Source organism: Ptychodera flava, chromosome 19 (genome assembly GCF_041260155.1).
Source record: "Ptychodera flava strain L36383 chromosome 19, AS_Pfla_20210202, whole genome shotgun sequence".
Classification (NCBI taxonomy): domain Eukaryota; kingdom Metazoa; phylum Hemichordata; class Enteropneusta; family Ptychoderidae; genus Ptychodera; species Ptychodera flava.
The window spans coordinates 36,675,772-36,701,590 of record NC_091946.1 but is presented as its reverse complement, the minus strand read 5'-3'; the positions used below and the strand labels follow the sequence as shown (position 1 = coordinate 36,701,590).

Sequence of the window (25,819 nt, the reverse complement as noted above, 5' to 3'; positions counted from 1 at the left end):
TGCTAACTCACCTTCAGCATTGGTAAGGCGATATTTTAAATTTGGAAAAAACAGGATTGGAATTAATTTTGGATAATTGGATCTTTATATTTTTCAAATTTCTCCAATGCATGTGTTAGGTGCCCTATAGCTGAATGTTGCAATGTTACAAATTACTCATAAAAACAAGTGTTGTAACTTAAAAAGAAATGTAGATGAGCTTAGATTTGCAAATTGAACCGACATTATTTCACCATCCAATTATCCCAAATTAGTTCCAATCGTGTTAAAAATAAGGCGAATAAAAATAGGTGAAGCCGGGAGGTGAAGCGCCATTATAGAGATATACATAGTAGTATCAATGGATATGCTAGCTATGGTCGAAAGCAGTGCAATTATGGTGTCGCCCATGATTAGTTTTTGGAGTCAAAATGGGGGAAGTAGGAAAAAAGATCTGAAGAGCAAAAATGTGAAAATGAGATTTTTCCAGCCATTCTGATCGTGAAATTCTGCCAAAGGTAACATTTGGGAAAAAAATGCTGCTAGGATGGGTGAAAAAAATGTTGCCATATCCCATTTTCCTTCAGCTACCCCACCCCAATCCCACCCCACCCCCGCAAAGCAAATAGTCCACCCCTTAAACTGTTCATATTTCCTAATTACCAGATTATGAAGTTAATATTATTATTGCTAATAGCTAGCTGAATACAAAATAAGCCTTATGAACGTCAACCTGCGTGAATGTGGTTCTGTCGGATGAAGAGGCAAGTACAGCGAGCATACTGGAAGCAGGTGTTGAGGTAATGTTTGGAGAGGCTTTTCGAGAATTGACCAATCAGCGTCAACTGTAATGACCTGACCTAATCTGACCTGACCTTTCCTGGATAGGAAAGAAAAGCGCGGCCATCTTGATAGCAAAGGTTAGAGACTGGTAAGTTTATCCTGATCTATTTAAGTTGTTTATTCAAAAAAGTAAATCAAACCGGTCAGGAATGTTGTCATTGGGTCTGTTAGTATTGTGTGTGAAGGAGACATCAATAACTACATAGTAACTAAAACAATGTGAAGACAAAAACAGTGTGTGGAAAGTTTTGGATAACAACACGGTCCCTCCACAAAGGCGGCGAATTTTCCCTTTATATATACCTCACGGTTCGTGCTTACCTCATGGAAATTTTATCCTTTTTTAGCTTCATAGTTATCAACAATGCTGTCTTTGCTAACGAAATGGTCGACAGTGTATATCTTAGAGTGAAAAACAACGGTTTAACAATTCTGAACGAAATTTTCCTTCAAATTCGCCGCCATCTTGTACTATGCCTCGATCTCACTGAATGCATGGCGCAAGCTCCATGCTGAATGTGACCACAGAAAATGGAAGCGAGACTACTGTCTATGATATAGTTTAATTAAACCGTCGTTTTCCGGTCGAAAATATACACTGTCGACCATTTCCCAATTGTATATGGCATTGCTTATGATCAGAAAGGAAGGCTATGACTATGAGTATGACGAAACTTCCATATTGGGATAATCATGATAATGGACAGTTCGCCACCACCAGTGTGACCATTTCTGTGCACAGCAGATCAAGATCTGCTTTGGAAATATTTCCGCGTTTTCTATGGGAAGGAATTGTAGCCCTTTGGGCTGCCGCTGCCGTTACACGGCCCGTGGGCTACAATTATTGCAGCTAACTTTGGGATAACGGGAACCAAACAAATAGCTCTGTGCGCACCATACAACAACTTGCAGCTCACCACGACTACTATCTGCCCATCACCACCATAGTCCGCAACTGACCAGTATGTGCAACCCGCGCCCAAAGAGTAAGATCCTAGTTTGGTGCATTTTGTTGCATTATACTTGTCTTTCTATCAGTGTCTGCATTGCTTTGTATGTGATCTTCTGCCATGTGGATAGGATGTAGTCATATTGCATGCTGTTAGTAGTGTTAGTTGCAGAAATGCAAAATGCTTCATCCAATGTAATGCCATGCCACACACAAAATACACAAATCCACACTTCCTGGAGGTCATGGGATCAGCTGAGTAGTATCTGATAGCTGCAAACTTAGTAGCCCTACGTTGAGGATGTCCATGTTTTTTTAGGTATTTGGGACCTCTTTTACCAGTAGTTACAATGCCAAACGCACTTGTGTTTAGAAACGTGACAGCCATGTAGCGTTATGTGAAATCCCATGTATTTACTGCATTTGGTTGTACTAATTTATCAGTATATCACTACTGAAGACTAAACACTATACTACACTATCCTTGTCATTTATGGGGTTTGGTATTTGAAAATGTGTCGCAAAATTTTTTTAAACACAAGTGCCTTTGGCACTGTAGGGCTACTGGTGAAAGAGGTCACAAATACCTTAAAAACTATGAACCACCTCACCGTAGCGCTACTAGATTGCAGCTAATTGTCCGATTGCTGTGAAACTTGGTATAATAGTAGGGTGACCTCATTATTGGTCAAAAAATATTCTTTGAAACAGCTTGTCTAAAAGTTCTGAAACTGAAACAAGGAGTTAACTCAGTCAGGTTTGTTGAAATGGTGGTTAATTTTCTTTCGTAGTTGTATTTTTTGGCAAGTTTTTCTGTTTTTTGTCAATCATTTTCTCTGTCTGACATCACTTGTCAGGCTGCTTTGCAATTCAACATGAGGCCCTTAGGGATGATCTGCATGAGTTTTTTAAACGTCAAGAAGAAAAATGCACTATTGTATTTTTTAGGACAATTGTTGCTGTTTTGGTCAAAAAATACCAAGTAAATTATTCCTGGGACCAAAAGCCTGATTGCAAAAACTTGAGAACTAATATTATTTGGTCTGTAGGTGCCGGCTGAATGGTAGATTTGACTGTGTTAAAATGAAGTATTATAACCATAAATATGCAAATGAATAGAAATACTGAAAACTAATTTATTAAAGTCTTAGTTACCCAGATAGTTTCTTTTAATTTTCATAGGAATATCTTCAATTTTGTAATTTTTGTGAAGTTTTTCTTATTTCTCCATTTTGACGGGAAAAAAAATATTATTTCACAAATAGTCCTTTGAAATGGTTTGAATTTTGGTTTGCAAACCCCAACAACTGTTCTCATACATATGTTGGCAAGTCAGAATGATATGAAAAGTTTTAGTATTTTTTTTAGATTTACTGAAATGAACTAAATTATTAAATATTGAGATAAGATTTTCTTATTTGGGCCATTTCATTATAACTTTGCCATGCACAAATTGATCAGAGTTCGCGTTTACGCAAAAATCGTGCGTATTTACGCATTGAAATTGACTTTCTAGGCACTTTATCATTGTTATGCGTTTTCTATACGCAAAGGAAAACAGTAAAAACGTTTCCGAAAGCACTTCCCGCGACTGTTAGGCGACATCCAGACGAGATGAGTGCCCGTTTGACATTAAATTTGTTGCAACATTTCTGTCAGTCACTCATTTTGTGTGGAAAGTCTCGGATTCTCTGGGCGGGGTCTGAAAAATCGGCATCATAGTTCAAATCACGTTATCATGTCAGCTGTGCATATGAATTAATTTGTTAATTTTCAGGCGAGCGATAGTTTCTGAAACTTATCACACAAAGTGAGTGATTGACAGAAATGTTGCAACAAATTAAAAAATGCCAACTGTGCACTCTCATCGCGTTTCACTGTCCCCAAATTTGATCAAAGCACACATGCAGCATGGCGTCAAAGCAAACAACTCTATTTTCTTTCAACTTTGCTCCATGAGTCCGTGAAAAAAATGATTCAGAGGGTCATTCAAAAGACACTACCGGGAAACCCAACATGGAGAACACGTATAGAAGCGCAGTGAAATTGAACCCATGTCGTAATCCACGACGTATTGTCCTGTTATCGCCAATACAACAACACGCAGGCTACCAAGAGCAGTGGAAGACTGAATATCCATGGTTACGTTTTGATGTAATCAACAACAAGACACTGCTGTACTGCCAATTATGTGAAAAAATGGAAAGCGAAATGCATTTACCAGTGGTTCGGGATGTACAGAAATCCGCTAGAGGCACATCAAGACTTGATAAGCTGCAATAACTCTAACTTTGGGTTGCCCGATATGTTTTGACGGTCGCATGTATACCTTCGCTGTTACGTTTCAGCATGTTTGAAACACAGCCGGGTTGTTCAAGTTGTTCGTTAAACTGTTTCCATTAAAATAATCTTACATCGTCCAATCCGAATATGTAGTGTAGGTTTATTGAACGGCACATTGTATTTTGCAGTCAGTTTTTTCATCAATCGAGTGCGGAAGTGAAATTACGCACTCAAATACAGCCATTACGCAATTTTAGCAGACTAATGCGTATGCCGTACGCGAGGAGAAAAAAGTCACTGTGAACACTGATTGATACTTCATTTAATTAACACCTTTATTGTCATCCTCTGATCAAATCTTGGGTTCCAAAAGAAGTGCGATTCAAAGTCCAAGAGATAACAATTCATTTTTTCCGTAGTTAAAGAATGTTCCTGTAGCTTTCACAAGTTTCAGACAAATCTTCAAATTTGCAGTCTCTAGCTGAAGCAAAGCAGCAGTTGCCATTCATTCTCCTTTATTTGGGCATGTTTTCAACAGTATCTGTAGTCTTTTGTGATGGAGTTGCAACCTATACAACTTCTCCCCTTTGCACCATTCGTATATCATGGCAAGTCATTCATGCTAATGCCATGTAAGAGTTATCTGAAAGAGAAGAAATCTGATTTTAGGAAACAATATTACATGAAGAGTAGATATTACATTATCATGTAAAAATAAACTTTATCAATTCAAGTCAATAGTCTTGAAAATATGAGACAGAGAAATACAAATGCAAAGGTTGTACAGATGAATTAGCAAACTCATTAAAATTATCAGTTGTAGAAAGTGTCAGTCTTAATCTTGTCCCACACTTTAACCAAGATTCAGAAGTAATTACTGAACATTTATCAGTAGCACAGTGCAACAAAGCAGTCACGCGATCATAAACAGTGATAAGTAATTACATGCCAAGCCAAAAAATACTGTATTTTCTATTAAGAAATATGCATGACTGCAGAATTTTCATGTAACTTCACTGAAATTGCTAAATTATCGTAAAATTATAAATAAAATTTTGATTGACTTTGCCAGAAATGACTTCGTGTTCCTATTCCTACACTCTCATACTTGGATTTACAATGCACTTTAGTGTCACTTGAATCACATGACATACCTATCGGTAGTTGTGTTAGTTCAAACTTTGTGTTACAAATGTAATATAACACAGCTTCTTTGTGTCTGATATTTTTTTTTCTAAGCTATCTGCTTTCTTTCCACTCTTGTCTTACTTGCTATACACAATTATAGTCCATCTATGTTTGGAAAATCTGAACAGAAAATGGCCAGAAGTTACAGTGGTATAACAGTTTTGTTTGGGCATTTTCTATTGGCTAAAAAACTTCTGGAAATGTACTCCCGATTATTCAAATTTGATGTAATGAAACAATGTCAATTTTCTTATCATAGCTGAGGCTAGGGGGTCTTATACATGTATAAGGTTCCTTAACATGAGAAAAAGCGTACAGACTGAGGTTTTTTGCACGATCCCGCCAGTAAAATGGGAAGCTAAGAGTTTTTGCTCGTAATTTTACAAACTGGCATTAAAAAAATTAGAAAACCCACTCAAAATTTTTATTTTACAAAATTTGAAAGCGACAGCAGAAACACAGCACATACCATGATCATGTAGAATGCCCATGTTTACATGTTACCTATATCTTCGATCATGCAACCATAGACAGTAGAGGGACCACTACATTAATTCCATTCAATACAATATTACAAGAGGACACCTTTTGATATGGTAGATTGTGTCACTACTTATGATGTACTACTACTAGGTGGCAAGGTGTTGTACCGGTATATACATGTGTGTCCATCGCAACAGTTGCCAATCATTTCATCTTTCAATGGACGGTGCGTCAAAATGTGATTAAATGCACTTGACTATTAATATCACAAACTAGGGTCCATATAAACTATTGTTAAATATCGTGTGTACACTCTGGCTTGCCACATGTAACCAAATGTGAGCAAAGTTGACGCTGTTTTTGCTTCATAAGATCATGTTATGTACCATTTTAGCTCCCATAGCCATATGTATATATGGCAATGGAAGCTATTCTTATAGGCTAGGGAAATGTCTGTATGTATGTATGTCTGTATGTCTGTGTGTCTGTATGTCTGTATGTCTGTATGTCTGTCCGTCAACATCAAAAACTCCAAAACCGCTGTACATTTCATCTTGATATTTGGTGTGTACATGGATGATGGGCTGTAGATGAGATTTTGTTCAAATTAAGTTGTCATTGCCAAAAATATGCAAATTAAGTGAAAAAATGTAAAAACAGTCAAAATTGAAAAAACTCAATAACCACTGAGCAGATTGCATGAAAAATTGGCATGTAAGTACTTTGGGCTGACATGAAATGATTGTGCACATCTTGGGTGAGTATCTTGGACTTGCTATTTTTCATGAATTTTTTTGTAATTTTCTCCCATTTTTGGTCAAAAAATCTTCTTCTCTGAAACCACAAGTCCGATTGATTTGAAACTTGGTATGGAAGTGCATAGGAATGACCTTTCCCAAATTTGGGCAAATCCAGTGTTCTCACCAGAAAAAAAATTTTGTGGGACATTTTGTCCCGCTGACCAAAAAAAAGCGGGACAACGGATGATTTTTGTGAGACAATATATAAATATGTTAAAAAAGTCAAACTGCAAATACGAACCTTATTCTGTGCATGGAAAAAATAAAGGACTCAACAACTCATTCAACTTAACAACTTTTTTGTAAACATTCGGTGAACATATCAACTGATATTGAATATCAGTGCCTTTTAATGAAAAGTCTATGGGACTTTCGTTCTTTCCAGTGTGAAAGTCCATTTCGGAGTCCTCTACAATAACAGTAGTTGCTAGAGTGTCCAGCCGTTCAGCTCCCAGTTGATTCCTGTCATTAGTTACTTTTTTCGCACTCTAAACCCCCTTTCACAACCAGCAGAAGGAACAGGCCAAGTCAGCATTTATTTAGATCAGGAACATATCCCTATGATGTTTGTAAACAATCATAAACTTTTGACGTGAAATTTTGGTCGCCAGCCAAGGCTACAAATTTTGTCAATTGATTGAAGCATGGAAAAAAGACGTCCATGTTCTCACGTATAAGTTCGCCTGGAATAATATACTTATCACATGCGCAAGCCAAGAATTGATAATTTTTTGCATAATAAGAGAACTTTCCTCCAACTATTCCACATTTAAACCTCGGAACTACTTTTGGAATAATATTATCAATCGGCAGTGGGCCAGTTGTCGATCATTTCCAGTCGTGGGTACTAGGTCGCGTGGGCGAGGAACGGAGCAAATGCCTGATAACATCACACAACACGTATCTCCCGCGAAGTTTATACATGATTCCAAACATAGCAAAGACCTAAAAATTATCTCAGACAAAGTTGCGTTATTTTTCGAGAACAAAAATTCACTGAATCTCAACGGCACGAACACTATAACGTCGTTCCCGTCAAGACCTTGGTTGCCATGCGGAACTCACAGTATAATGCTACCAGCTTCGAGTTCGTTGTTTTCGAAAAATGTTCATGTAATTCCTTAGGCATATACAAGCTTTACATTCTTGTGTTTTCGTAGTTCGGATTATTGTTGTCGTAGCCTATGAAAAAATTTATCGTGCCCATGACGCCTCCAGCTTCCGCGAATTCCGTGGACATGTACCAATATGCATGCAAGGCGAACACCGTCAAGTGCGTCAGACTACCACAGTCTCGTGTGGTTCAATACACGACGGCCGCTGTGTGGTATACGTAATAATGCATCCACACATCGGCCATCATGTATCGAATCACAAGTGACTGTGGCTTAAGTACGCCCTCTGACGGGTATTGCCTCCAGATTGCCTCGGTTTCAACCAGGAAGTGTAATACTCGCGTCAATCATTTACGTCCATGGTGAAAAGTATTGGCTGTATGATACGGCCGGCCGGCCGTACGGCTGGCACCACAAAAGTTTATAATTTCAAAGGCGCGCCACTATTGGCGCGCACGCCCAAGAAATCCGCGACAAAACAGAAAAATACGCGAGAATGTCGCGGAATCGCGGCCTGGTGAGAACGCTGCAAATCGTGGTGAAATTTGCATATTTTTAGTTTACACGTCCATAGACTCCCATGTATTAGGCAGATCTCCATAGACTCCCATGTATAAGGCCACGAAAAATAAAAATTTAGTTTCTCATCGTATTCATATTGCAAAAAGGATGCAGTGACACAATTTTTAGTCCCCATGGATGAAGTCCAGTGGGCTTATAGATTGGGTCATGTCCGTCTGTTCGTCCATCCGTGAGTCCATCCGTTCACGCAGACATATCGGATATTTTGACAAAATGTCATGTGACCTTGATGACCTTTGATCTCAAATATACATATTTGTCCATAACTCAGTAACCACAAGTGCTACTACCCTTCATATATGGTATGAAGAGACACCTTTATGACGCCACATATTGAACCTCATTAATTATGCACATATCTAATTTTGAGCGAGCCAATAGAGCTAGAGGTCTGATTTTTGGTATATAGGGATAACTTAGCAATACAATTTTTTTGACAAAATGTCACGTGACCTCGGTGACCTTTGACCTCAAATATACATATTTGTCCATAACTCAGTAACAACAAGTGCTACAGCCTTCATGTATGGTATGATGGGACACCTTATGACGCCACATATTGTACCTCATTTATTATGCGCATATCTAATTTTGAGCGAGCTAAGAGAGCTAGAGGTCTGATTTTTGGTATATAGGGATAACTTAGCAATACAATTTTTTTGACAAAATGTCACGTGACCTTGGTGACCTTTGACCTCAAATATACATATTTGTCCATAACTCAGTAACCACAAGTGCTACCACCCTTCATATATGGTATGATGGGACACCTTATGACGCCACATATTGTACTTCATTTATTATGCGCATATCTAATTTTGAGCGAGCCAATAGAGCTACAGGTCTGATTTTTGGTATATAGGGATAACTTAGCAATACAATTTTTTTGACAAAATGTCACGTGACCTCGGTGACCTTTGACCTCAAATATACATATTTGTCCATAACTCAGTAACCACAAGTGCTACACCCTTCATGTATGGTATGATGGGACACCTTATGACGCCACATATTTTACCACATTAATTATGTGCATATCTAATTTTGAGCGAGCCAATAGAGCTACAGGTCGGATTTTTGGTATATAGGGATAACTTAGCAATACAATTTTTTTGACAAAATGTCACGTGACCTCGGTGACCATTGACCTCAAATATACATATTTGTCCATAACTCAGTAACCACAAGTGCTACACCCTTCATATTTGGTATGATTGGACACCGTATGACACCACATACTGTACCTCAACAATTATGCACATATCTCATTCTGAGCAAGCCAATAGAGCTGGATGTCTGATTTTTGGTATATAGGGACAACTATAGGAGAGAAATTTTTTGACCAAATGTCATGTGACCTCGATGACCTTTTACCTAAAATATATGTTTATGTCAATAAATAAGTAACCACAAGTGCTATGTCCTTTGTATTTAGTAGGATTGGAGACCTTCTTACAACACACGCTTTACCTCATTAATTATTTACACATCTAATTCTGGGCAAGCGAATAGAGCTAGAGATCTGATTTTTGTCATATAGGGATAAATTAGCAATATAATTTTTTTTTTTCAAAATGTCATGTGACCTCGATGACCTTTGACCTTGATTATACATATATATGCATATCTCAGTAACCACAAGTTCTATACCCTCCAATTTTGATAGGATATTAGACCTTAAGATGTCACATCTTGTACGTCATTTATAATGCGCATATGTATTTCTTGGCTGGCCAATACTGCTAGAGGTCTGATCTTTTTTCCCGATTTAGAACCATAACTTAGACATGCCTCATGTTTTTCAAATTGGGAACAACGACATAGACCTATGTGCCCATAGATCTCAACATATACACTCCAGTGATACTTCTTATGACCACATTTTCCTGCCCCATCAAGACTAATACTCCTATTACAAGTGGGGACTATGTCATTGTCAATGATTTGTTGAGTTAATTGTTGTATCACAGTATTCGATATATCTAATTCTGTATTTTTTCCATTTTATATTCTGAATAAATACATTAAACATATTTCACTGTCTCCAGTACATTACATTTAAGTATTTCACTTCATGCACTTTATCCCTTTCACACATGTTCAAATATCTGACCAGAGAACAAACACTAAATAGTCGAGGATGGGAGCTACAGTGTCATTGACGCTATTTTTATTTAGAAGTGAAGTGATAATAGTTCATAGACAGTTACTGAGAACAGTGATATTAACAATGAAGTAGCACCATTCTGATTTCCTTATCTCTCTTTTCCTTGTCTTGTGCAGCGTGCCGTATAAGTTCCAAGTATGTGAAGTGCTCACATTCTCACTGAATCTAAACAAGTGCTTAAAGACAAATACAGGTATGTAACTACTGTTGAATTCATTTATTGGCAAATTCCTATTATATGTATGTAGCAAGCAGTTTTTCAGTAAAAGTACTAATAATTCTTACTTGGTGTTTGCTGTTGTGAAGTCACCTTTGAGATATGTAAATTATTCTTTGATTGTTGATGGGAGACTGACTTTGTGTCTTGATCCCTTGAAAAAAATGAAATTCTTTACAGTGTTATTAGAAATTGGGAACTTTCTTTTGTATATTGTACAATTATGAAAATAGAACTTTACATGTAGTCATTTATACATTTATATGTGTAAATATACGACATGAAGAAAAGCACATTGAGAGATATTACTAGGTTTCTTCATTTGACAGATATGGATGCTAAGCCAGCATTTCAGCGTTTGTCCAGTGGTGCTCTGAAAATGGGTCATTCTGAGGAGGCTCGGAAAATGACAAGAACTGAAGGACCATACACCTGTAAGACTGCCGATGCTGTCAGGAAGCAGGCAATTGATGAAATACAGCAACATGGTGGTGACTGGCAGGATGAACTTGTGGTGCTAGGTCAGCACAGAATACAGTTTGGGATGTTCATCGGGCAGACATTCCGATGGATGCTGGAGAATGGTCTTGGTTACTCCGGGTGGTTGGTCGATGGACTGTGGAATGAAAGCCTGACAGACACCCCCCTGAGTGACAACAAGTTCAAGTTTAAGAAGTACCTTGAATCTTTTGATGAAGGGAGACATGCTGTTGAGCTGAAAAAAAGGGAGCGTACCGGTACATCCGACAGGCAATCCTTAATCAGAATCATGCAGTTAGACTCTCAGGCATCTACATCAACACAGTCTATTCCTATGTCACCACAAGTATTATCAAACCCTCCATCCACTTCAGGTGAGAATGTATACATTTGAGAATTTGAGTGAGGTAAAAGGAATATTGAATAACAAAGTACTATTTTTTAGCTACACATGTGTGGTGTAGTCTTCCATCCAGCACTCATCAACTTTTTAGCTTCTTCAAAACAGCCAGTCCTATTCCTTTGATATATCCTTTGATATATTGTGTACGGGTCCACAGAGATGATCTTAAAGGCCCATGAGCTGCAGCTCTGTGAAATTTGTCCAACCTCAAGGTACCTCCAATTTCCTTGGACAGTCATTGCAATTTGCAAATTGAACTATATAGTCATTAACTATGCTTCAACAATGTTTGTTTGCGGCAGAATAGGCGTGAAATTGAACAGGTTTTTGTTCGTTTTTTGTTCATTCATTTTCAAAATCTTGGCATGTTATGTGAAAAATAGAGAATTTTTTGTCAAAGTGGAGTGAATACCTTTCCCGTCCTTTCATTGGGTTACACCATGTTGTATTTGTTGAGATTCAAATGCAACATCTATGCTGCTTATCATGTAGTTGCATGGAGGTGGCCATATTTGGGTGCGGCACCAGTTTATTATTTGTCGTACTGAAACCTCCCCATGCAGTCCCACTCAGTGGATAATTATGCTTGAGTAAACATCTCTGAGTAAGAACATTTCTATGAACTAATTTTAGTCTAAATAAAAAATCATGTGAAAATAATGCCAAAAGTTGCAGCTCATGTGCCTTTAATCAGAAACATGCAAATTTGTGTTTTTGAAGTGAATTTTGCTAATTTTTGGCAAAAACCTTCTTAACGGTTTGTCCGACAGCTTTAATATTTTGTGTACAGGTTCCAGGGGAGGACCTTATTCGAGTTTGTTAAAATTGTGATGAAATTTGCAAATTTGTATTTTTAAGAATATTTTCAGCTCCTCAAGTCTATAGACTAAGGAGCTATTCCGGTTAAAAAACGGTGTATTACCACTTCTGTCTGTCAACCACTGTGCATGCTGATGGGTCATATCATAAAGTAGTGGGAGTATTCATGTTTCTGGTGAGGTATGGGAGAGTGATTTTGAGCTGAGACAAAAATCAAAACTGATTAGCCACTGTTAAAGCCCGGTGCGGGGTATAAAAGACCCCTAACTCATCGAAAATTCATAATGGCGCTTGAGTGACAACTGGCAAAAGCGATGTACATGTAGACCGCTTCGTGAAAATCAGCCGAAGCGATTCTCAAACAAACATTATTGGCATACCACAAACATAGACTGTTTCATAAACACGTAGGCCATACAGGTATCCGCAAAGTTTCACAAAACATTTTAAAATTACGACGATTAGGGGGAAATCGCTTTCGTAACAAAGGAAATGGCCCCTGGGGTACAGTCGTTCCGCGATTCAAACAATTGTCAATCATTCAGTGACGCGCAGCAGAGGTGTAAACTGGTCAAACATTTGCTGTGCATACGAGAACAATTATGATGTGTGTACGCTTAGAGTAACATGTACATTGGCGTGCGCACGGGATGAAAACTTCGTGGTTGCCATAAACTATTTTACTAACAAGCGTTTATGATGCAATGACATCGTGAAAGTGAACCCTTTTCGGACTTTACTTTAGCAAAAGATGAGTCAGTACCACAGGCATGCTGTTTACGATGCATTCTTGCGAAAAGTGCGTACACTGTATTTTACAAAACTGTAGGCAGTGTGTGCATGTGGATCAAAAATGTGTATGGTGTGACACCCCTGATACTGTGAGAACAAAGAAAGCAAAGGTATGTTGTTCAATATTTGTCATTATTCTTTATATTGCTGAGAAGCTTGGTGTACTTTGCAAAACAAAAGTTCATGTGACATAATAATGACAGCAGTGAGTGGCTTATTTGCATTAATGTCAAAAGGCATGAAACGTTCAAGTTCACTTCTGCAGGCTGCCACACCAAATGTCATTTTAAGTGGATACATTGCAATAGTGATATATTCTTAGTTCATTGTAGACAAAAATGTATGGTGAAAATCTGGCGGTAGAGTAAGTCAGTGTTCTCTGTAGCATAGTGGCTGAGGCCAGGCCACCACCTTGCTCTGATGGCTGCCACTCTGCACTAGGGCCTTTTCGGACCCGCGGAGAGCTGAATGCATGGGGCGATAGCGAGACCTGTAATGAACATCAAGCCAAGATCGCCATTGATGAAGTTTTCAGCTTCTAGAAACCATAATTCCTACAGTGTAATATTTCTTTCTACATTTGCATGCACATGTACCATGTAAAATGTGTTATCAACAAGAAAGTAAATTCTTACGTGATTTCTAAAGTCATGTCGATACCATTTCTTCCTATTTTGCTCTTCTGCATGAAACTTTTAAAACACTGGGTTTCCTCTTTGCCATTGTGAAACGTAAATTATGAGTACGCGAATCGTAATTTTAGAACACTATATTGATTTTTATTAACTAATTATATTCTTTTCTCTTTCTCTACAGAATAGTGCTCATACTACAAAGTAAACTCCAACAGAAGACCATCAAAGTACCTCATGCAATGTAACCATTCAAAATAAAACTAACACAGTTACCAAATATATTTGCCATCATAATGCAAATAAAGATGTGGCAATAAAAGTTTACTTCAATAACCTGTGTAACCAACAAAGTAACCCCATGAAAAGAAAGAAAGTACACCTGACAGCAACACCAGTAACAACAAACAAACAAACATGTAAATGACACAACCAACAAAAGTGCACAAATAAATTGTATCATGTAAACCAACATAGTAAATTGTATCTAGCTAACAATGAAGACAAGAGAAGTTGATATGATAACTGCAATGAACATTTGAAAGTGGGTCTTGTACATTGTTGTACCCATCCAGGAAATGCACAGTTTAGTCTCTGATAGGCAAACTGTGCACATGTAATGCAATAATTTCCCTTCATGTCTTTACAAAGCAGCCTTATCAGTGTTCTGCCAAGCTTTTGCATCAGTGGGGTCTGAGGGCCCATGGAAGCTCAAAAAGTGGGTCGCTGTTGAAAAAAGGGGGTCATTCTCAAGACAATTATTCACTTTATTACGTGCCATACCCGTGTTGTTGTTTCGAAGTTCGAACTCGCAGATTCCATGAGTGCTGCGGTTTTATGGTCCTACCTACAGTCTACAAGGCGAGTAAGTGTACTCGTTCGGAAATTCATGTTGTCTCGGGTCATCGTATTTCGTTTATTATAATATTATGCTTTATGCATACTTGCAAGTCATTTGGTTGTTTTTAGCATCGTAGTGGAGCCAGCTGAAATCACGTAACCATTTTTCATGAAGACGTCGAACATGCCTGCGTGACAATTTCAAAACTTGCGTATGATTTTACGCAACTGAGTTTTTATTTGCGTAAAATGTATTCAAAATGCGTACGGCTAAGGAATCAGTATCTGATGTGAGTTGGGCAGTCTTTTCTGTAGAATTTGGAGGGTTTCCTGTAATGCGCATGCTCTATTAATAAAAAACAACAACCTGGGGGCTTCAAGGTGTAGCTGAACGCTTGCCATGCCGTGATGCAAGTCCCGTATATGATCGTTGAGCAGCCCAATGAGTTCATGTTCAAAGAAAAGACCTTCTGACTGTGAAATTAGTGTTTTCAAAGGGTCAACAAAAAGCAGATACTGTTCAAAGTCCAGCGGGACCTCTCAAGAATGCAACCCGACAGAGTCTAAATGGTCATCCGAAAACACTTTCCAAATAACATGCGACGTAATGACCATTAACTGTATTGTGTTACCAATAACGTAGACTCGATCGATTCTCGAATTTTTTGCATCTGTAGTGCCATTGTCTGTACAGAACTGATTGACGTGACGTTTTGTGATGATGAAATACAATGTTGCATAAAGTGCTGCGGTCTGCTAAAATCTAAAATGTTGCAATATCATGATAAATGTCACTTGCAAGCAGGTGCATATGTTCTAATTTTGCCCTGCATTGAACCACATTCAGGCAATACAATGCAATACATGCAGTGCGGCAAGTACGTCGTGTCATGGGGCGGCATTTCTCAATGCGTATTAGTTTACGCAGTCATGATTTATTTTGCGTATTTCAGAACAATTTTGCGTAAAATACGCAGGATTTTGCGTTAACGGAAACACTGGGCCTGCCTCAATGAAGGCTGAGTTTCCGATGCATGGCTGCTCAATGTTTTGAGACTGCTCTGTTTCTGACTGATGCGTTTCCGATGTGGATGGCAGCGGCGTGCATTGGTTTTCAGTTTCCGAGGATGTAAACAGCTGAGACACGATGTCATGTTCGATCGTATTGTCTTCACTCGTCCGGGTGTTGGATTTGCCTTTTTAGGGCGGAATTGGTCCAAAAAACTAAGAATTGTTCTGCCTCGGTGTTTTGATTTATTCACGGAAGCAATTTTCCTTTCCACTGCCAGAGAATACTGTGAGGCATTGAATTTAACAGAGACGCTGACTGGCTGACTTGAATCTAGCCGATGAAAACCTGGTTCACGATTATGCAAATAAAAAATCACTGAAGGTTGCTATGGAAGCAACACGTCTCATGTTCTCACGAGCAGCATGCACGCATGAGCAGCGTGGAATGTCTACTTCCGCGTTTGGCCTTTCGCGTATAGTACGTAAATAAGTGTATTTTTTTTACCGAAAGTTTAGTGGGACTGATGGCGTGCTGCGCCTGCCGGACCCGATGATTGATTTTTTTGGGGTCTTCAATTTTATTTTTGCGGCAATGGCGCAAGGCCGCGGCCTCGGCAGAACACTGCTTATGATGAGCAGATGTAGACAACATGGAGATGAACTATGCATACATTTAATTCTTTCATTATTGATTTGAAACTCAATGATGACTATTTTAATGACGTGACCTTCCACACACTGTATATATTAATCCGCTGCATAAATAGTGGTGAAATATACGCTGGTATTATCATTCATCAAATCAGTTATGATAGTGTTTTCTTAAACAGTGCCTAAAGCTATTGAAAAGGCTTTCTCACATTCTAAATACAATTTACTTGGGCTATTGTGTGGCCTTATTTAAAACTGAATGGTATGTACCGGTATGGTGTCTTTTGCATCTTTGATTCACATAGCCGTGACTCAGGTGGAGTGATACAACCCAAGGGTACATATCTAACAACTTGTGATAGCCTCTTACCAATACTTTTAGTACCCGCGGACGAAGTCCAGGGGGACTTATGGGTTGAATTTCGTCTGTCCACGCAGATATCTCAGGCATGTCTGAGCAAATTCCTTTCAAACTTGGTACAAGAATAATACACTATGGCATACATATGCACGTGGGTGTGGCATGCATAAGTAGACATAATTTACATAACTAGTGTTTTTTGTAAAAGAGCTGCATGGAGATGTAGATCACACCGAGCTCTAGGAGCAAACAATGACATATGTCAATACTGTGTCAATTAATTGTTAATTTGCATATTTAATGCATAGTCATTATTTTATTAATATGTCAAGAAATACCTCTTAAATTTGATGAAACTCAATGCAGATGCTCATATACCAGAGCTGTAACAGTGTGCAAAGACATTAAGCTGGATAATTAAGATAATAAGCAGGATTATTGCTTATTTGCATATTTGATGACTGTTTGTAGTTAGGTTGATGTCTCGAACTACTGCAGGAAATTTCATGAAACTTGGTACAAATCTGTAGAACAGTACTAGTCCTATAATAGTGTACAAAGATATTTAGCAGTATCATGTTAATTCCTTACTAATTTGTATATTTGATGACATTTCATATAAAGTGTGATATGTCGAGAAATGCTGTAGCATGTCGATCACAAAATGTTGTAATAGTAGGCAAACACATGTATCAGTATCATGTTAATTAAGTGATGATTTGCAAAAATAATGAATTTTCATAATTAGGCTGATATGTCAAGAAATACTTCATCAATTTTCATGAAACTTGATACAGATATTGAGCTCACATTGCTTTAACAGTGAATAAAGATGTTTATCAGTGTCATGTTAGTTAATTTTTAATTTGCATATTTGATGAACTTTCGTAATTAGTGTGCTATGTCCAGAAAACTAGCATCAAATTTGATGAAACTTGGTACAGACAATAATCTATCAGTGATATAATAGGATGCAAAATGTTTAGCAGTATCATTTAAATTAATTGCTAATTTGCATACATGATGAATTTTTGGTGTTAGGGTGAATGTCTAGAAAACTAGCATCAAATTTGATGAAACTTGGTACAGACAATAATCTATCAGTGATATAATAGGATGCAAAATGTTTAGCACCATCCTGTCAATTAATTACTAATTGACTTATTTAATAACTTTTGTAATTAGGGTGGCAGCCTAGATGAGCTTTACTTTTCCACCACCATTGTATGGATGGGTCGAGTCAGGCCTCTAAACACTGACAGAATGTTTGTAATAGTGATCTATATCCTGAATGACTGCACTATATTTCATGAAACTTGCTGCAGATTTTATCATACAAAGATTTAACAGTCAAGAAATGCATTTAGCAGTATCAATAGCTAATTATAGTAAGTCTCTTGTGTACTGACCATTGGGGCATTTTTGGTTCATTTCTGGCCTTCTGATTTTTATGTCAAGAGCCACTACAAAGACCTGCCTGGACCAGTTTCTTGCAGATTAGTTGATAAGCGAGACTATGTCATCGTCAAAGACTTGTTAACAGTAGTTTTGCTTAGCTAGAACTTCAAACATAAATTTCATTTTTGCTTACTCAGTGGTCTGTCTAATTCACAGTGAGTGAGTTGTTGATAAATGCAGATAATACTATGTGCCATTGGAGCTATTTTTAAATTTGGCAATCTAGCACCAGCTGGAATGAACATACAATTCAATTCATTCTATCTTTCCCCACTGACAAGTATTAACAGCGGCTGAGCATACCATTAAACTGATTACATTCCATGAACATATATCTAACTGGGGCATCAGATATAGCCTTCAGTAATATCACCGTGATAGTCATGTTCTTGCTTGTCTCTGGGTCTTGTACACAAACACCTATAACATCATGTAACAATTATTGTTAATACAGTAGAAATTTGGAATCCATACTTCCATACTGTGGTCAGTTTGTCGTTGTAAAGTGATGATAAACATATGCCCTCTTATGCCACACCGCTAGGATGTGTTCAGGTATGTGTGAGCATTGAAATGAGTCAATCAATTTGAACGTACTGCATGCATATTTCACCATGCTAATGGGACTTCAGCCACCTCCACTGCTGGAATAACAAAATATGACGTTTCTCCAGAATCAGAAGCAGAACTAAATTCAAATGGTCATGCCACTCAAGTGGGCATGTGCCCTCAGCCAGAAATGAGAGATTGCCCAAGATGCCCAAAGTATGTCCAAGAAATCCTGTCACTGAAGAAGGACAACCAGAAACTCGAAACTGAATATGCCAATTTAAAAGTTAAGCTGGCAGTTGCAGAAAAAAGAGGTGAGTGGAAAAAGTTAAAATATTTAGTGTTTTCTGATTGTAAGTGGAACCCATGCAACTGTGTGGTCATTTAAGGCTTTATGTCATGTTATTGTGCCAGTGTTGATGTATTTTTTCTGAGTAGAAAGCATAAGGTTGTTGTGGACGTCAAATGGGTGTAAATTAACACTGGTTGGAGTGCACTTCCTTGATAGTATACATTATATTATTAATATTATTGAAAGACACAGTTTGTTATTTTGATTTCTTAATTTTTTCCTGTGCATCAAGTAGTTTCTAGTGATACTTGCTGTAGTACATTTAAATGCCCAGCATTCAGTTTTTCAAATTACTTGTACAGACTGTGTTGTTATTGTTGACAAAAGAATTTTTCTCTTGATTACAATTCAATTGCAAACATTGTTCTGAACAGGTACTATAAAAGCTATATTTACAAGCTGAATTATGGGATGTTCAATGGTAAAATTCATCAACATTGCATATTCCATCCCCTAAATGGGTTTGTAGACTATTCCTATGATGATAAATCCATATTTCTTCTCTTATTAATATTGATTTTTCAACAGGTGTTTCAAATGAAGAAGTTGAATTTGCTTCTGCGCCAAAACCAGGGAAAATTGGCAAAGATTTGGCAGCAATTTACAAGGTGTGTATTCCTTTCACAATGAAATCAACCACGGATATACCGGTAGCTTTCACCTTTGCCCATGATACAGTGTTGCTTGATTTACTGGTATGGTCAACCCATTAAATTTGTACAGTTTTCTCAGCATAGCAATTACAACACAGAAACCCAACCCTTTAATTTTATGAGAACAATAGACTCCCTTTATCATAATAATTAGTGTCATTGTTCTGTAGATTAGCCTTTATGTTTTCAGATATTACTGGGTAGAACCATAGACCCTCGAGAAAAACTCAAGGGTCTATGGGAGGACACAGTCTTAATATTGTCTTTCGCAAATGAAAGGGCATTATTACAAACATGACAGTGCTGTAGACTTCATTGCTTGCATTTGTTGAGATTATACCCACATAAAAGAAAGGGTTAAGGTTACAAGACAAAAGGAATAGGAATACCAGTGTGCGAAATTAAAGTCAGTCTGATGGTCCGACACATTGCTGGTTAGGGCAAAAGTTTTAGCAACATGTCTGTCCTTGTGACCGACTGGAATTTTGAATAAATGATGAAAATTTATCCGTCAAGACCTGTAACAGCTTCTAATGCAGATGATGGGGGGCACACAGTCCGTGTAGCCGACAATGAGATGCAAATGATATGCGGTCAAGGTCTCCTCAACTAACTTTCAGCTGGTTCTTCACTTTCTACTATTTTTTTAGTATTTTTTACAAAGGCACAGACTTATTCTACCTGCAACTTAAAACTGATAGTGATTTTGTAGCTCATTCTTTACTATTTTTCATAGTTTTTGATAGCCGGTAACACACACTTCGTGTTCGTGTCGGCTACATGGACGATCTGCCGATGGCAGACTGACTTTTAATCATGTGACTCAGACTTCCATGGTATGCACCTATCAATGTTTCCACCAGGAGGGGAGTGCAGAGAAACAGGGTTAAGTGATAGCACATTGTGTCCTGGCATAGGGGAATTTGATCACTATGGTATTCTAGGGGGATTGACAATGTTGCAAAATAGTAATTTTTGTTTTTACAACTTTTTATATGTATGAACATCTATTACTCTAATCCCCTCTGATCGACGCCTGGTAGCTACATGTATATGCTTGCAATGTTCTGGTCAGCATGCAGATTCTAGCAATGGATTGATTTTGGTGCAACAGTGCAATGCAATATTATAATAATACTCATCTAGTGAGTGTTCTCCTGGTAATTTTAGCATTATCAGTGTCAAATGAAAACAATACCCTATCACTTCACTTGTTCCCTTGGTTCCAAACTTCAACCGATTCGGAATTTACATATACATGAACACAAATGTACATAATACAGCCCTTCATTCTCACGTTATCAAACTGACTCTTGTTTTCTTTGCTTTGATTTTCATTTGAAGCTTTCAAAACATAAACTTTTCAGAGGACAGTTATACTGCCACAGCAAGATTTCATAAGTAAATATGCATGACAAACACCCCTCTCATTTTGCTATCAAGATCAAGCGTGTAGAATTTGCCGACGACATTGTAGTAGGTTTTGTCTTAATGTCAATCTATCTAATATGTATACTGTATACTATTTCGAAAAGACTTGTATGAAAAAAACAATCAAAGAAAAGTTACGATACTTGTCCTTTTAAAAGTATGACTTTATCTGTTTCTTCATGAATGCCATAGAGGCCACATGTAAGCATACTTTTTGTTTGAAAATGTTTATATAAAGTAATCAACACATATCAAAATACATACCAGGTATTTTTTCCCTTCTTTATAACATTACAATACAAAAGACATGGTGATTAATATTTACATGAAAAATTTCATTGTACACTCCTTACTTTTTTCAGGGTACTAAGCTATTCAGTCACTTTCAGCTCACTGGCCATTTCCAAATCACATGCCCAGGTGTATGTGTACAGTAATACCGTACACAGCTATACATGCGGAGAACACTGTCCTCCATAGAAAGTCAGGAGAGACAAACTTTTTCATTTTCATCATCCACATGTAGCCAGTGCATGAGCCTCTATTCCCCCAACCCCTGGGTATTTGACATTTTGTTGCCCAACAGTGGGGAATTTGATATGGTTGGAAAACATTGATGTGTTTATGACAGTGAGGAAGATGAGGGCTGTGATCTTTTTGAGATAGCAGATAATGTTGATGAATGATTCATGATCATTCACTTACACTATCTGCAATCTGTGTAAACTATTCCTTTGGATTGAATACTTGATAACTCTATAAGTAAAAGGGTATGAACAATTAAAAAGATTAGTTGCAGTCTCTTTCATTGCAGTATTTTGAAAAGAATTATATATTTTCATACAGCATTCAAAAGGGTAGTATTGAGGGAGAGAGTATTGACTTTAACCCTTTCACCACCATGGTTTGTACCAAATCCATTGTTTTCTATGGTAAAGTTGGATCTGTATACAGGGAACTGGGGGTGAAAGGGTTAATGGTACTGCAGCGTGTTAGTAACTGCATGGTGTTTAGAAAGGAATGGTAGTTTTCTGTAAGGACCTGAAGCTTTGGCTTGGTGCAGGTCCATATGACCTGCAGACACATGTACTTTATCTTAATTTCACACACTGAGGAATACTGTCAATAATAAAGGCCCAATAGCTGCAAATTTTATGCATTATTTTCATGATTTTATTTTCAAATCAAAGTTGTTTCGTGTAAATGTGCTAACTGAAAGACGTGTATAGAAGTATCACTGTTCACTGATTTGGACCATGACTACACGTTTTAACAGGTTAAATAATAAACGGGTGCCGCACTCATAAAATGACACCCCACAGAAAAGTACAAAAAATGCAGTATTTCCTGCACATACATATCATGATCATAAAAGAAATAAGCACGATGCCATTTACTTGAATGTCAACACACAAAGACCAACATCTTGTTGTTGTAATCTTTATTTTCTCTGCCACATGATTAGTTTTTTGAAAATGGCAGGAAATCTAAAAAGATGTTAAAACGTTTGAATTTGCATGTCACTTTTGACACTTATGACAGTGTTATACACTTTTTCAGTCTTTAATGGGTCTTATTCAAAAAAACTCTGGAAATATTTAAAGATAGGTTTATTACACATTTGCAGCTATTGCAGCTTTAATTCTTGCATCCTCCTATACACCTAGAGATGACATTTGTACTTGCTTACATTTGATGTTTCCTTTGTATCATTGTTAATCTTGCCAGTATGTACAGCTGACACCAGGTGATGAAGTTTACGTGCCGTCAAAATTTGTAACGCTTGCTGCAAAGAAGGCCAAACAGAAATCAGCAACAGCGTGTGCAAGATTCCTGGTCCGTGTCTTTTATAGTGCCGAAGAACTACTAGAGATGAACGTGAAGGGGAAAAATGGAAAGGATGGCATTGATCCTGATATTAGATCATCCATAGTAGGTATGTTGGGAATTTAAAAAATGTATTTTTTTTTGGATATACATGATTCACATTGCATACAGTTTACAAACAATGATAATGTGGTTCAATAGGATCTTTCCCCGATTTCATTCATTATTCTGATTTTGTGTATATACAGTTTTGTGTTTCACATCCTATAGCGTGATTAATGCCAACTGTTTTGCTTGTCAACACAGCCCGTATATTCATAACTTGTAATTTTAGTGATAAACACACAACTTCCACTCTGAAAGGAAGAAAAGCATACAAAGCTCAATTCTGTTTGCAGCAACACAAGAATTAACATTCAGTGAAACCACAGGCCCATGGAACGTTTCGTAGATCGTCGTCGGATGGGAAGTGACTGACACTGTGAGGCCGAAGGCCGAACCTCGGTACTGTATAAGAATACAAGGTATGACATGAAAAATCAACCGGTGGCCCAAAACAAACGAAATAAAGCATCTACCTCAAAAAAAATTACATCGACCGGTTGAAATACCTTCAAACTTTCAAATCTTTACTCTGGTTACAGCATTTCTTTCAAATCTGCCAGTTATGGGCGATAATTAACTGTCCAGCGAGTACTCGCACTTGCATTGCCACTCCGCCATTTTGAATAGCTTTTTTACTCCCGAAAGCCTTTGTGAGTGGACGAGTGACCCCGTGAAGAGTTTGTTTACAAATGTCAGATGGCTGGATTTGAACATCACGCTGCCGAGGCAATGGTTTGTGTTGATTGCCTTGTTGCCAGATAGCTGACATTGTATTCACTGACAGTATGAAATTCACCTAACAGTTAACGGTTGAATTTAGCGGTTGTGGGTCACGGGGTCCCTCATCCACTCACAAAGGCTTTCGGGAGTAAAAAAGCTATTCAAAATGGCGGAGTGGCAATGCAAGTGCGAGTACTCGCCGACAGTTAATTATCGCTCGTAACTGGCAGATTTGAAAGAAATGCTGTAACCAGAGTAAAGATTTGAAAGTTTGAAGGTATTTCTGACCTGTCGATGTAATTTTTTTTGAGGTAGATGCTTTATTTCATTTGTTTCGGGCCACCGGTTGATTTTTCATGTCATACCTTGGTATTCTTATACAGTACCGAGGTTCGGCCTTCGGCCTCACTGTGTCAGTCGCTCTCCATCCGACGACAATCTACGAAACGTTCCGTGGGCCTGTGAGTGAAACATTCTACATTCTGTACCCAAAGAGCTTCACCATGCATATATGAACATACCCGGTACACTGTTTAAAAATTTCAGACCTCGTGTAAGCCTACCTACTGAAGTCAGTCTTAATTTGCAGTGCATTTCATACACATAAGTGTGGCAGGTTTCCCTTATTTTTTAGGAATATTCATCATGTAAGCTAATAGGAATGAAAATTTCAGTTTTTCTCGAGTTCACAAAGGAAATCCTCTGTATGCATTCAACAGGGGTTATTTTTGACATGTTAACCCTTTCCCTGCCAGACAGTATCACTTTCCCATCAGCCAACTAGTGAAAAGCAGTAATGAGCCAAAACCATACATATTTCCACCCATATGGCTTGGTCTGCTCCAACAGCTTTAGTCTGTAAAAATCATGTTTACAGTATTTGTGATTTCAGGTGGCCTTTAAATGAACAAATTTTTGTTAAAAAATGCACCAATGGGGCATATTTTGCTTCACTAGTTTAAACGAACTTGGCAGGAAAAGGGTTAATAATATACCGTATAACCCATTTTGTGCATGAATGACTTTATGCAAGTGTTTCTTGATATTACAAAAACCTCAAAATTGAGTTTTCTCTTAATTTCATGTTTAAATACGTATATTTATTATTTATTTATTTATTTATTTATTTATTTATTTATTGCAGCTTTCACACAGTCCAATTCAAAGGAACCTGAATCGGTGACAGAAGCAATGATCAATTTATCAATCGGAAATATGATTTCTGCTGTTAGATCCAGGAAGTTAAAGCCATAATGTCTCTATTGGCTGACTATAAATTAGCCTTATCCAGTGCTTTATTTAAAGCCCCAGTAGCTGCTAATTTTATGCATTATTTTCATGATTTTATTTTCAAACCAAAGTTGGTTCATGTAATGTGCTAACTGAAAGACGTGTATAGAAGTATCACTGCTCATTGTTTTGGATCGTGCTTACACGTTTTAAACCTGCTGAATAATGAACGGGTGCCACACTCATAAAATGGCGCCCCCACAGAAAAATACAGAAAACAGTATTTCCTGCACATACACTTCGTGATCATACCAGAAACAAGCATGATGCCATTAACTTGAATGCACAACACACACAATGGCCAAATCTTGTTGGTGTATTCCTTATTTTCTCTGTCATATGATTAGCTTTTGAAAATGGCGGGAAACCTATAGTGATGGTTAATGTATTGCATGCCACTTTCAATACTCATGGCAGTGTTGTACACTTTTTCAGTCTCTAATGGGTCTTATCCAAAGAAAACTCTTAGAAAACAGGAGGATATTTTGAGATTTGTTTATTACACATTTGCAGCTATTGGGGCTCTAAGGAACAGTAGCTGTAACGTTTGATGATGTTTTCACTATTTTTCATTTATTTTGTATATCAACCAGTTTTGTGTGCTGCATTGTGAATGAACGAGGCCATGAAAACAGTAGAAAAATAGACTGCATTGGTATTGTTGACAGGTTAAAGGTATACTGTCACCTGTTCCAATTTTGCCACAGTGACCATGGAAAGAGAAAATCTAACCAATCATAGATTTTAAGCGGGTGGCCGCTTTTTAAAAACAGCGCCCTCACATGGGCATTTCGAATACAAAGGAACGCCCCTTTGACCATATATGGGCATATTTAGAT

The 25,819-nt window shown here is 37.7% G+C and overlaps 1 protein-coding gene across 2 annotated transcripts in view; it reads left to right on the top strand.

Moving 5' to 3' along the window:
- Positions 1 to 779: 779 nt before the first annotated feature.
- Positions 780 to 25,819, top strand: part of LOC139119436 (uncharacterized) — a 44,688-nt gene continuing 19,648 nt past the window's right edge. For both annotated transcript variants that reach the window (XM_070683257.1, XM_070683256.1), the window contains exons 1-3: positions 780 to 910; positions 10,506 to 10,582; positions 10,936 to 11,460. In XM_070683257.1, the coding sequence (XP_070539358.1) occupies positions 10,938 to 11,460 (523 nt within the window). In that variant the 5' untranslated portion in view covers positions 780 to 910; positions 10,506 to 10,582; positions 10,936 to 10,937. The remainder of the gene's footprint in view (positions 911 to 10,505; positions 10,583 to 10,935; positions 11,461 to 25,819) is intronic.